Genomic DNA, 14,017 nt, shown 5'->3' on the forward strand with positions numbered 1-14,017 from the left:
TAAATGTTACTGTGCTACTAATAGGTAAAATATTCCCTTTAGGCTAAATACGTGCATTTCTGGCATGATACATTCCCTCTCTCTTCAAATAAAAGTTATTATCATAGGTTTGGTAACAAAAGGAATGAAATTTAATTCAGGAGGAATTTGTATTAATGTAAAGGACTGTTCTGCCCATGAAACTTACTAGTGATGTCTCCCTCTAAGGTGACTCTATCTCCTCCCTTTTCCTCTTTTCACTTACCACCTGGTCCTCATTCGTTCTCTTTTCTGGAAGAGCACCTCTAAATCGGGTCTTTCTGACATTCTCTTCCAGTACCCATCTCTCAGAAGACATACAGTTCTTTTCTCAGGAGTATCGTTTTCACAAAGCTGTACCTTGTCAGAAAACCATGGCAGGGCCCTGTTTTTCTGTGATACATTCAGAATCCTCTGCTCAACTACACCCTTCTTTCTCCATCCTTATAATTTTGCTCACCTCTCAGGTTTTTTTTTTTTCTTTTCTTTTTTTTAACCTCTCAGGTTCTTACATTACAAACACCTCTTCTCTTTGGCATTCCAGATACACAAATTACTTGTTTTTTTCCTCCTTCTTTGTCCATTGTAACTTTTTATGACTTTTGCTTGAAGTCCTCATCCTCTCATTTTTGTATGATTTTTGGTCCTCTGTTCCTTTTAAATGGGGTTCCAAATTGATATTCTCTATGATGGACCCCCACTTAATTCTGAAAAATCCAAATGCAGGCATTAACATTTTTTTGTTGTTCTGGATTTTCATGGAGTTGATATGATATAACAGTGGGTTTTGTTTTTTATGCATAAAAAACAAAAGTCTTTAGATGTTTGTTCTTCCCATCTTCCTTACCATGTTCAGGGTGTGGTAGGTTCAAAAACTATATATATGGCTATTTGTCATGGGTATAGGATCTCTTTCGTGCAGAGGTGCTTAAAAATAGAACAGATTCCCATTTGAAATTTTTAGTTGTGTCGCTACCCAAAGCTAGGTGAAAGAACTTCTTAATTATTCTTAAATTCTAGGGTTCTTGCTGTGGGCAATAGGCACAGTAGTGAATTTGACCACTTGCAAGTCCGGTTTATGCAAACAGCTTTGCTTCATCATTCAGAATTGTCTTTAATGCCATATGGCTGTTATATCACGCGGCATTTCCTTTTTCTACAGTACCTCCCAAAAAATATGTTCTCAGTGACCCAATTGCTCTTCGTAATCTAGGTTTTAATTTATAGCTATTTCTAAAGTAGCTGAGGTACTTTTCAATCATATTTGATATTTTGAATATGCGCCATGATAACTGAAGATTTGTTAATATTATACTTTCTCTAAATATTTTTTCTTGGATCTCCTGCCCTATTTATTCTTTTACATTCCTATCTTTCTGTTTCGGTAAGTTTCTTATTCTACTTTTAAAATCTAGTTCTTCTCCAAACACATCCTTCAGGCCAAGAGCCTTAATCAAGTAGATGTCCTCTAATTTATCTTAGGTAAAGGAAAAGCGGCTTATTCTGACATTCAGCAATTGCTTGTGGGGAAAAAAAAAAATGAGTGGAGACAGAAATATAAAAAATATATTTAAAGTCCCTGCCCCTGAGAAGATTATATTCAGGTTTCAAGGAGATATATTAAACATATATTTTTAGAAACTTTGTTAACACTGAGCAATATAACATACCAAATACTATTTGCATGCTGAGTCTGTAAATAACGAAAAGGAACTCACATCAGCAGCATCAATCTACCTTTCTTAGAAACTGGAAGTGTTAATTCTTGCCTTTCACATGTTGAGACAGAATGTAAGCCCAAACCCTTTTTTAGATGCTGATTGTTGTCCTGTGCTGCATATATACTCAAAGTTGTCTGGTCAACAAGTGTTAATTGCATGATTTCTTATATCCAAACATTGGAAGTAAAGAGATGGGAGCCAATATCAAAAGGATATACAACTGACAAGTCCTGGGCTGGAACAGTGGGTGTTGTGGGTAGTCAGGAAGGAGCAGAGAGGATATTCCAGGTTAGAAGATCCAAGAGCCAGGCACAGAGGGAGGATGGAGCATAATGTAAGTGAGGCTGTGTTGAGAAGACCAACAAGGCTGGAATGGAGAATTCATGTTGAAAAGTAGAGGAAACTGCCAAACTCGGAGGGTCTTGGCTCATCTCCAGATGCTTAATGTGATGCTCAGTAAAAAGCCATTGTTGGTTCTTGAGCAGTGGCATATGACATAATGGAGGCGGTGTCTCGGGAGGATGAATCGGGCATTGATGTTCCAGAAGACTTGGAGAGGGAGACCCTGGAGCTCATTGCCGTGTGTTCCCGGGGCTGAAGGGAAAGCTGTTCTCCACCGCTGACTTCATCTTAAAGCAGTGACAAAAGTCCCTATGGGGTGTGTTTTTAAAAACGTAAGTTAGTTTGAGTTGGGTTTCTCAGAATTAGAATTCTGACATCTAAACACTTTTGGGGGTTATGTGAGTGGCCTTAGGCTTTGAAAGTAAAGCAATGATTTAGGAAAACAGAATTGGGAGTAGATATAAAGGTGAGAAACAATGACTTGTCCATTTCACGAGCACAGAGGGGAGCTCTGTGAGACCAGGTTGGAGGTGCTAGGACCAGTTCGTGACCTGTGCTAAGCCATTCCTCCAGCCCTAGCATTGCAGCTGAACTCTAGGTGTTACTCTCTGCTATGGCAACATATTTAGGCCTCAGCAAAAATAGTATCCAACGGGCAGAACCCTTCCTCTGCAAAGTCAGATATTCTTTTTGATGTTCTTTCGGGCTTTTTGGTTTTTTAGATACAGTTTACCACCTGCTAACAACGTGTCTGTCATATCTAAAATTAGATTCGTAAAATCCCTCCCACCAAACTACATTTCCTCCTGCGTTCCCTGTAACTGCTGGTGGCAAATTATTCTCTCCATCCCCCAGATAACCTTGAGGTTGTCTTGGATATTCCTCTCCATCGCTTGCCCTCGACACTCCTTCTGGGTTATCTCTGGATTCTCTGTTTCCTGCCTTCATACTCAACCCCCCCGCCCTGCCCATCTATCTGCAGCCTTCACACCCCCTCACCCGCCATTCTTATACCCCCCTCACCCGCCATTCTTGTACAGGCATTTGAGTGTAATCCTCCAGAAGCGCACATCTCATCAGGCCCCTCATGATGGGAAAAGGTGGGCACTTTAATATCCCATTGTTTTATTCGAGTGTAATCCTCCAGAAGCACACATCTCATCAGGCCCCTCAAGATGGATGTGTGGGAAAAGGTGGGCACTTTAATATCCCATTGTTTTCATTACTTCTGTTTAAAAATCTTTAGTTAGTCCCTACTGCCAACCAAATGATGCCTAAAAGCAGCCCTCTGTCGTTAGGATTCATACTTCCCAACAACCCAATTTCTGCTTTTTTCTGCTCGCTGTGCTCCAGAAAAAAAACAGCACCGGATTTCCTTGCATGTGTGTGACTCTTCCTTGTCTGCATGTTTTCACTTCTGCCTTTCCTTGTATTTTTTCATCCTTCCTTTGTATCTCCACAAGTCCAAATTATATGTACCCAGCGCAAATGTCAGTGCTTTCCCAGTAAGCTTTGCACACATGCAGTGTTTCTTTGAGTAGAAAGGTGGCACAGGTGACTGCAATGTGGTCATGAAATGGGAGACTCTGATTTTTTTTCCATTCAAAGGATCTGCTTTGTTTTTATTCTATAGGACACATGGAAATATAATTCACACTTCCGGTTTCTGGTACTGAAATGTATTTCTGACAGTTACACTTGTCTGCTAAGTTGGAAAGGACATACCATACTACCCTCACAAGGTCATGCTTATTTCCTCCACAAAACTTCCCTGATTCTGCTCTTTACAAGTAAAGGAGATTTCTGGATTTCCAAGGCACTATCTTTATGGCAGATATCCCTTACAGCCTTTTTTATGCTTTATATATGTGATAAACTAAAATTCCCAATAAAGGCTAAGTCCTTTGAGAGCACGACATCTGGCGTTATCTTTTACACATAGTAGGAACACAAATATTTGAAGATAGTAAATCCATCTCTTTTTATGATCTACCCTGTATTTTATATTTTCTCTATGAGGATATTAATAAATCTTTTATAAATATTTATCAAAATAATATAGTGCATTAAAATTTATTATGAACTCAATCCCACCTCTCCCATTCTCCCAGTAGTTTTTAACTGTACCTGATTTTAGTTGTAGTGGTTACTTCATTATCTGTAAAAATGTATGCATCCTGCTTTCCTTGCTTACTAATTTTAAACCTTGTCTCTCAACCTCCTGTTTTGATGGAACATAAGCGTCAACTTACACTAACTCCCTACCTCCCGCTCTTCTCACTCCCTGTTTTAAATAGGCACATCACTCTTTCCAGTTACTGTTTTCACACATTTATATCTTTGAGTAATACATCAACCTAAATCTTGTTAAATCATTTGGACTCCCCACTTTTTAGGGTAAGAAATTAGTAACCTATGCTCTTCTTTCGTCCTTTCTTATTTTTTTTTCTTGAACAATACCTTCTCTCTTTTTTTTTTTTTCTTTTTTTTTGTTTAGAACTCTTATTCATTTGATGTAGAAATGCCTGGCTTAAACCTGTATTGATTTCCCCCCAATTTTTCTCTTTTTGTATTTCTGTATCTTGATGCCATCTTCCAACCCTTTGGTTAAGTACGTAGGTCTCATTGAGAAGGTAACATTTGAGTAAAAAAAGAGAAGGAGAGTCATGTGGCTATGTGGAAAGTAGAGCAGCGGTCCCCAACCATTTTGGCAGCAGGGACAGGTGCTCCTATGAGAATCTAATGCCTGATGATCTGAGGTGGAGCTGAGGCGGTGATGCTAGCGCTGAGGAGCAGCTGCAAATACAGATGAAACTTCACTCCCTTGCCCGCTGCTCACCCACCGCTGTGCGGCCCAGTTCCTACCAGGCCACAGACAGTATTGGTCCGCAGCCTGGAGGCTGGGGACCCCTGAGGTAGAGCATTCCAGACAGAGGGAACAGCCAGTGCATGGGTTTTCTCATGGGAGCATGGAGTGCAAGGAGGAGATCAGCGATCAGGAGAAGTGGACAGGGCAGGTCCTTATAGGCCATTAAGGATTCGGACTCAGAGAGCTGAGAAGTCCAGGGAGGTTTCCTTTTCCATGATTCTGTGATCTGTTTTACGGGTCCTTTCTTCTCTCTCTGAAAATACCAATTGAAGCTTTTGGGGTTTTGTTTTTCTTGTTTTGAGTTTTCTGTTCTGTGAAGTCAGTTTCCTAAGAATTTTACTTTCTTTTTTTGTCACTCAAAAAAAAATTTTAAGACTTCAAATTTTCTTCAAAGGTTTGTCAGTCCTTTCTTGTCATTTGTACTGAAGAATGAGGGATGGGGTGGGGAAACAAAAAATTAGGGACTAGAGTAGCCTTTGAGGAACACGGATAGGGAGTTGGCACCTGGTTTGGACACTACCTCATTAAAGATGAAAGGACAAGAAGGGATTTACTGTAGGGCTTCACCTTCTGTACTAAGTACCTGATTTTCTGCACCTGAGTTGTTCAGTTATTAATTGACAACCCCTCTGATATTTTCCCCACATGGGCTAAGTGCCTGACTGCCTGTCATTCGGGTCTGAGGATAGGAGTTGGGGGCAGGAGTGGGCAGGAGAGTTAAAGATTTCAAACCCACACACCTTTAATCTGATGTTTATGTCAACTTCTCACATCCTCCTCCTATAGCACCTCACTGGACTCTGACAAACGGATCGCTATTCTCTTCCATTGATGACCGTGTTCTCAACTACAGCTTCCTCTACTTTGCTACATGAGTTAATATTGTACTTTACATTTTACTTTCCATTTTCCAGAAATTTTGGGAAATCACTCTTCTGTTAATGGTTTCCCTCCATTGTCGTAGCAGAATTATTACTTCTTTTATAAATACTCATTTCAACAGGCCTCAGAAAGGAGAGGCAAACATTTGTGCTCCATCTTGAACTAGAAGCCTGTCATGCTTCATTATAGGTTTTTCTGAAACCAAAGAATACTATGTTTTTGGCATTCCTATTTTTCTATCTACCAGTAAGCCTATCAAGGAAAAAAAAATGTTAATTCATCATTAACATTTTAACTCACGCTAACCCCTGATGTCTGCTCAACTTTTATAAATGTTTAAAATTAGTTATTTTAAAAAGTCAATTCTAGAATATTGCCAAGAATTGGATATGCAGTTATGATAAGAACTGTTTTCCCTAAATGTTTCAATCAACAGCCCGCTAGAAAAATTGGCAAAACGTACATACAGACAGCTAATTCAAAAAACAAGAAAAAAAATTTTCAGTGTGTGAAAATACACTCAACCTTACTCATAAGGAGAGAGATATAAATATCAAAACTACCATGGGATTTTTTTTTAACCTCTCACATTTGCAAAGATCAAAAAGTTTAATAATAGACATCATTAAAATTATTGTTTTCCTGTGTGCCAGGTACTCTACTAGGCACTTTGAATTTATACTCTGCTAGGCACTTTGAATTTTTTTTAAGTTTAACACATTCGTGGGAATGAGTAGTCACTGCTAGATATTTTGGGCATGGGTCACCAACTCTCTACTGAGAGCAATTTAGCAATAACTATAAAACTTTTAAATTATGTATTTTGACACAGCAGTTCCATTCCCAGGAAATTATCCTATGGATATATTCACACACAAAACATACAAGGACATTTGTTGCAGTGTTGCTTGTATTTGTAATAAGACTGAAATCCACCTAAATGCTCATCAGTAGGTAACTGCTACATTATAATTCATCCATTGCAGTGGAACGCTACACAGTCATTAAAAATGAGGAAACTGTGTACTGATAGAGAAAAAATACCAAGATACAGTAAGTTAAAAAAAAAAAAAAAGTATGAAATAGCATGCTATCGTTTATGCTTTAAAAACACTCATATGTACACAGATTCTCCCTAGAAAGACACACAGGAGCTGGAAACAACAGTAGGTACCTCAGGAGAGAAACGGGGCCCCCATGAAACAGGGGTAGACGGGAGATGTTTTGCCATTTGCAACTTTTGAATTGTGTACTTGTGCTTCTAATACCTGTTCAGAAATAACTGTGTAGGTAGATAAAGAAGTAAAATTTAAAGTTTCTAGACAAAGGTATATTAGAATCATAAACGAAAGGCTGTTCTTCCTGACTTAAAATCTAGTCTGGGAGAATGAGCTTTGCAGTTGGAGAAACCATGGGGGCTTGAGGAGGTCTTGGTCTCCCTCACCAACTCCTGCACCTTCCACACCCCATTCTGCTTCCTTGTTTTGGTTAACGTGATGTCTGTACTGTGGCTGCTGCCCAGCAGTCCCCAGAGCCCTCCTCTGCCCCTGTAGCCCATGTCTTTGCTTCCCGCCCTTGCCTGCCAGCCACGGAGCCACTCCACAGGCAGCACACCCAGCCAGTGCGGCCCCAGGTCCGGGCGAGCGCACGCACAGCCCAGCTTTCAGCACAAGGTTTCAGCAAACTGTTTTCACAGACCTGGCCTGAATCACAGCAGTCCCATTTCCAGGATTTTATCCTATGGAGAGCCTCTGGTGAAACATATCCTATCTTCAAGTCACTTCTAAACCTCTGGTGGTCAAGATGTGGCTATAGGAAATGGTGATCAGATATATATATATATTTTTTTTTAATGATAGTGGGTGTACAACTACCCTCCGCTATACTATCATAAGGGAGTTTTGTGACATTTATGTCTTAGATTAATTTAACTTGAAGGTAGACTCAAACATAGGGTTTGCCACTGTTATTAGAAAAGAACACAGCTTCCTAGACTGAACTACAGTGAGGCATTTGTTTTCATTTACCTGGAGTGCAACTTAATTATCATTCTGCCCAGTCACTATTTACCTTGAGTTGGATGTAATGCTGCCTGAATATAACACATTCTCAGCAGAAGGGTCATTGATATGACCGGAGAACTGAGGGCTGAGTTTCTGTTAAACCCAGAGGTTCTCTCTGGGATGAATGATATTTGACCCCATATAAGAATTCTAATTCTGAATACTTGTGAAACATGAATCAAGCTGTTATCAGACTAACGGAGTCTGGGAATTGACAAATATTGGACTGTTGATGGGGATTGTCCAACCTGTTTTATTTATAAGTCATATAACAGTGTGTGGCAGTGTCTTATTGAAACCAGCACTTCATAGCTGGTAATAAAAATGCTGCCCCCTAATAGATAAAGTTAGGTTTGGTTGGTATAAACATGACTATGTGTCCCATTGCTCCGAAATTCCTACTGAAATGCTTTCAGGGCCCACAACTGATACTTAAATTGGGTCGGAGATGGGAGAAGAGATAACCTACGATGGCCAAGTGAAGGTCAATCCTGTGTTCCCAGGATCTTCTGCTGCTGCTGTGGATACTTTAAACTATCACTCACTTATTTCTCTTACTTACCCAGCTCTGAGCATCCTGCTCTGCCAGGATGTTTACAATAACTTTTTTTTTTTTTTAAAAAAAACACCTACAATACCCGGTATTCCTAGGTGGTCTCCCATCCAAGTACTGACCAGGCCTGACCCTGCTTAGCTTCCGAGATCGGATGAGATCGGGCGCATTCAGGGTGGACAATAACATTTATTGAAAGAGGGGGATTGCTATTTTGTTTTGTTTTGGCTTTTTGTTGTTGACTCTTTTAGTCAGTGCACCAGAAAGGGCCTTGTCTTCTTTAAAAAAAAAATCATTTTCATGATTTAAATAAGACCTGTTATTTCATCTCCCTAGTCAGCTACACTGACAGTAACTTTAAAGTTACTGAGAGGCCTTGAGGAGACATTCCATTTCCCCTCCCACACTCTGCTCCCGGAACACAGGCCGAATTCTGCATAGTTTCAACCTGCCGCTAACAATACCTCCAATAAAGAGTGTTTGTGAAGTAATCTCTCCTGTGGTAGGAACTAACTTGCTTGAGTCTCTGTAGCATCTTTAAGTAAACAAAAACCTAATGTTGAATTGGCCCATAAATGAACTTCACTTCTTCTTTGGGATACTACACAATTAATCCCACATCAGTCAACACATTCAAATGACTACTGTGAGCAAAATGCTGAGCTAAGTGAGGTGGAAAAAAACTGAAGTTCCTTGCTTTTAAGGAATTTAGTCTAATAGCTGGATAAGTAAGCCATCTGGGAGGAAAAGTTAACTGTACAAGTAATAGATTCGGGGCCTAGTAGGTTAGAAAGCCAGCAGCAGCAGAGCCGGGACCCCTGGGTTGGCAGGCTCTGTGGAGCCTGTGCGCCTGGAGAGGGCCGTCAGGGAGAGAAACCATGCTGGAGGCCAGATGCAAGGTTAAGGGAAAGTGGCCTGGAGACTCTCCAGAAAGAAGCCATTTTAAACAGACCTGTGTGTTCTGTCGTTGAGACCTTGCTCGTGTGGGTTGATACAGAGGCGTGCACTGTATGCTAAGCTGGGGGCCTGGAATCGGGACTGCCACGCGTGGTAAAGTACTCGGCACCCTGCACTGTGTAAAAGCGCTAGGCCGGCGAGGGGCAAGGAGGGCTGAAATGCAGGCGAACTTCACTTCCTTGCATCTTGGCACTGGGCTATTGCTGCCCAAAGCAAGGGGCACCTTCCCTTATCCCTGCCAGGCCATGGGTCAATGGGGCTACATCCACACAGAGGGCCACCTCTTGGTGAGTGCTTCTTCGTGCGAGTGGCCCTTTCTAAGCACACAAAGGTGCTGTGCAGGACAACTGCCCTGCCCCTGAGTCTCAATCTGACCCTGCCTAAAATGCGATAAATATTTGAATGAATGCTGAGGTGGATTACTGAAGTTCCGCACACACTTAATCTCCCCACTTAAAGAGAGACCCTCGAGTGGTTTTCTGCCTGGTGCTTTTGAAGAACAGGAGTGCTGTGTGTATCTTGGGGGGATAGAAGGGGAAAGCAGAGGTATGCTAGAAGGCCCCTTAACAGTTCTACAATTTTTTGAGTCCATAAATTAAACCTGATTCTAAATTTAAATAAAATTCTCTCTTTGGAACGAAAGTAGTGCTTTCCTACTGATATTTCAAGGCTTTTCATGGACCTTTTGTCACATAATGCAGTTCAGTTATGAACTGAGCCCTTTTATTATACGGAAGTGTTCTAAGTACTTCGAGAACTGAAGGAGTAGAGGGTTGGACCTCTGTCTTCAAATATTTATCTTAGGAAAAGAGGAATGCTAACTACAAAATGAGGGCATCAGCCATCGTAGGGATTATTAATGGATACCTTGTCAGAGATCCTTGGTCTTGATTTTGACACCACCATAGGACTCCTAGTGTGGGCCAGAATTTTCACGTGCTGTTAAGAGTTGTAAGTCGGCAACCACAAAGCTTAAACTAACCAATAACACTTCCTGCCTGCACGTTTATTTACAGGCGAAGGTACTGAAGGGGTGGTAAATTAGAATTAAAATTAGCTAAACTATCATAGCAATGCTATGTCTTATAAGTTCTCACTTTATGCTCGGCCACTGTGGAGTTCTCACATTCTCAGAAGCATGTTTTGTGAGTTCTTTGCTGTGCAGGCTGACCAAGGAAGGTCCTGATCCATGTGTAACACCTGTATTCTCCCTTACCTGGTCCCTTCCTCTCCCTCTTCCCCCATTGGAGGTGGTTTCCTCTGTTCCCGAGGCTGAGGGAACTCCCGTGTCCACCACACTGGTCGACCTCCATCTGTAGTGGTTCAGTATGCAGACCTTCTTGACTGACTTTCCCCTCTGTTCCCTCTTTACCAAGGTCAGACCTAGTTTTCCAAAAGCTTATCGATCATGATTAGATACCAGCTCTATCCTAGACCCTGTAGACCCTGTGGTCAGTATAAAAACTTGTAAGATTCCCGCCCCACCTTGGAGCTTTCTCACTGAATTGCTAATAAGGGGGCTAAGTGGATAGATAGGTGTCTGGGGGTGATGGATGGATGGGGAGCTGGGTGGGGGGATGGCGAGAAAAGGAGTGGGGGAGAGAAAGGGGAAGGAAGAGGGTAGGGGAGGGAGAGGGAGAATACACATGTGTACACAAAGGCCTCACAGATGGACAGACCTGAATTTGAATCCCAACTCATACAGATGCGAGGTTCTGCAAACTTTGGCAAGGTACTTAGTATCTGAGAGTCTCAGATTCCATATCTACAAACTAGGGATAATAATGTCTATCTAGCCCAGGTGGTTGTGCCGATGACAGAGGTAACTCGCTGAGAGGCGGTGCTTGGCTAAAATAACAGCAACCCAAAGTGGGACCTAGGCAACTACAACAAAAGGTGATGCGTGACATAAGAGAAGTGCAAACAAAGGGTGTGGGGGTTCCCAGGAGGAAGGCTCACACCTGGCTGAAGGCAAATGAGTGAGTATGCGTGGGGGCCCTCCCAGCCTCCAGGGGATCGCCACTCCAGTGGCTCGGTAGGGCAGGACAGAGCCCACTGGGAGCAGACCTGGGAGCCAGCAGGTCCCAGCAAAGTCGGATATTTACCTGTTGAAGCCAGCTGAGAGGGGTTAGCATGGAGATTTGGAAAAGGCACAGCTGTCCAAGTTGACCTCAGCCTGTCTGTGGGGATTGAAGACCATTCCACTCTCCAGAAAGCCAGGTGACTCATTGTTTTTCTGTCCACCCCCTGTGGATGTCTAAGGTGAAGCGTTTTTCTTTCTTCTCCAGCTCAGAGGCTGAGAATGGTGTGGAGGAGAAAAAGAAGGCCTGCAGGTCGCCAACAGCCCAGTCTCCAACCCCATCCAGTGAGGCTGAGTCCCCAGACCAGAAGAGAATCATCTGCCTGCGGTGAGTCCTCAACTGACTCTTCATTTCGCCCTCTTGGGGAGGAGGGGTTCCTGGGAGGAGCTGGTGTTTCTAGTTTTGTGGTAGTTGTTAAAAGAGTGAGGATCTGCTATAGGCAAATAACACCCGTGAGAAAGAAGTGGAGTGTTTTTCCTTGAAATCCAAATGCTGATGCTTGCCTTCCTCGCTCTTCTCTTCCTAGTAGCATCTTTTTCTCCTTTCTCCCTCAGTCTTCTGCAAAATGTCTGCCTCTTTCATAAAGCACTGATTTTGCAAACTGATAAAGCCAGGGTGGCTCTCTCTTCGGCTTAGATTTATCAAACACCTGGAAAGGCTGGCCAGGTTCCTGACGAGGCCTGCCCAGGTTGGAATGCCTGCTCGGCCTCTGGGTGTGCACACCTGCTGCCTCACTCTCCTGGCTGCCACGAAAAAGAACAGCAGGGAAGCCTGTCTGGGATTCCTGGGCAGGGTGTGCATGTCTCAGGGGGATGCCCATTTCCTGGGGCCAGTGCTGGGGCCATGGTTTGGTTGCAGGGCTGTAGAGGGGGCAGGCAGTTTTGAGATGTGGAGCTGTGGTCCCCCTCACTCTTGATGGCACCAATTATGTGCTTTCTTCCACATGGAAGGGAGAAGTAGGAACTTAAGAGTGGCCTTTTTGCCCTTAAAAGAGGATAGTTAAACCAGGGGTCGCATAGGGGTACCGTGGCCATTGATCTGTAGGACTAGAGGAGCGATTACTCTCCTCCCCGTTGTTAGAGCTGTCAGAACAGCTGCTGTCTGTGTCTTTCTGGCCTCTGCTAAAGGATGATCAAATAACTCCTGCTTTCCCTTCCCTCCCGGCTACCCAGCCCACACCTTCTCTCCAAATCTATACTTCATGCAAGATCAAGCGTAAGTCTTCACTCTTCTCCCAGATTTGCCTCACTTGCAATTATCTCATCTTTTCTGAATGCCTGTTTTGACATCTCACTTTTAATCATGTTTTCTATAGCTGTTTCCTGTCGTAGCATCCTGTGTCACTCACCAAATGAGTCTCTCTTCAGAGGCACAAAGCATGTTGTTTCTTATATCTTTCACCACCATTGACTGGCTACCTCAGGCACTTTTAAAACACTGTTGGTTTGACTCCAACTTCCCCAGGCTTTAGATGAGAATAATCCACTCATCATCAGGGCATGCTTGTTAAACTTTATAGGGCATATGATCTTTATAGTTGCAAAGAGCCCAGCACTTGGTTTAATGCTTAATGCTCCGTTCTCACTGTCTGGAAATTCTTAATTTTTTAATAAGGGGACTCGCATTTTCATTTTGCACTGGGCTTCTGGTCCTGCTCATAGTCACTTGTGGGAAGTGAGAATAATGCAGTTGAAAAGACGCAAAGAAATCGATGCTATGAAAATATGCACCCCCTTCTCCCCACCACCACCAAGGCCAGTGCTCCGCAGACAAGCCCCTTCTGCCTGTGCCTCTTGAAGTTCTCAAGGGTACAGCTGCCCTACTTGTCACATTTGCTTCCAGTTCGCAGTTCTTCAAAGGGTCTGATCATTGCTTTGACAATTCCATTCACATTTATTAATTTGATTCAGTAGAGTTGATAAATTCAAGTTAGTGGATAATAGAAATAATAGGTAATTTCACATTTGAAAAAATCATTTTCTTTCAGGTAGAGCACAAATGTTGACTCATAATTTTTTTTAAAGTAATCCCTAGAATTCTAAAAAAATTCATATCTGTGAATAGGTTCAGTGGCCAGTGCCTGAATCCAGATCAGTGTACGTTGAATTGCTGAGAGGTACTTCACCTGTGGTTTGAGCATCACAGACTCAAACTGTTGGCGCTAAAAGAGGCCTAAGACATGTTATAGGCCATCTTTTCACAGCTGAGAAAACCAGAGCCGAATGTCTCTCTAACTTCAGTCATTTCTGTCGCTGTCACACCCATATACTACCCAAATTACTTGAGTCTTTTTAAATTGGCTTTGAGCCAAATATTTTTAACTGAGCTGCCTCCTTGGAATCATCTTGTGAAATCATGGATTTCATGTGCCATTTTCCCCAATAAACAAAACATCTACATAACTGTATCATCTAACTTGTTCGTGTATCTACCTCTAAAATTCATACATGCATTCCACTTTGAAGGGACTTTGTTGAGCTGTTGGGTTGAAGATATGTGCAAATTCACAAGTCTAATAAAATGGATAACCA

At 42.3% G+C, this 14,017-nt stretch overlaps 1 protein-coding gene and 1 pseudogene across 5 annotated transcripts in view; one reads left to right on the forward strand and one right to left on the reverse strand.

Annotated features, from left to right (window-relative positions):
- GRAMD2B (GRAM domain containing 2B) overlaps positions 1 to 14,017 on the forward strand; it is a 111,241-nt gene that overhangs the window by 74,802 nt on the left and 22,422 nt on the right. For 4 of the 5 annotated variants that reach the window (XM_025047796.1, XM_006913329.3, XM_025047795.1 and 1 more), the window contains exon 2: positions 11,694 to 11,813. In XM_025047796.1, coding sequence (XP_024903564.1) covers positions 11,694 to 11,813 — 120 coding nt within the window. Of the gene's footprint in view, positions 1 to 11,693; positions 11,814 to 12,658; positions 12,702 to 14,017 lie in introns of all 5 variants that reach the window. The other variant, XM_006913333.3, reaches the window with a different exon arrangement.
- Positions 8,522 to 8,641, reverse strand: LOC112480869 (annotated as a pseudogene).

This window comes from Pteropus alecto, unplaced genomic scaffold (genome assembly GCF_000325575.1).
Source record: "Pteropus alecto unplaced genomic scaffold, ASM32557v1 scaffold20, whole genome shotgun sequence".
Lineage (NCBI taxonomy): Eukaryota > Metazoa > Chordata > Mammalia > Chiroptera > Pteropodidae > Pteropus > Pteropus alecto.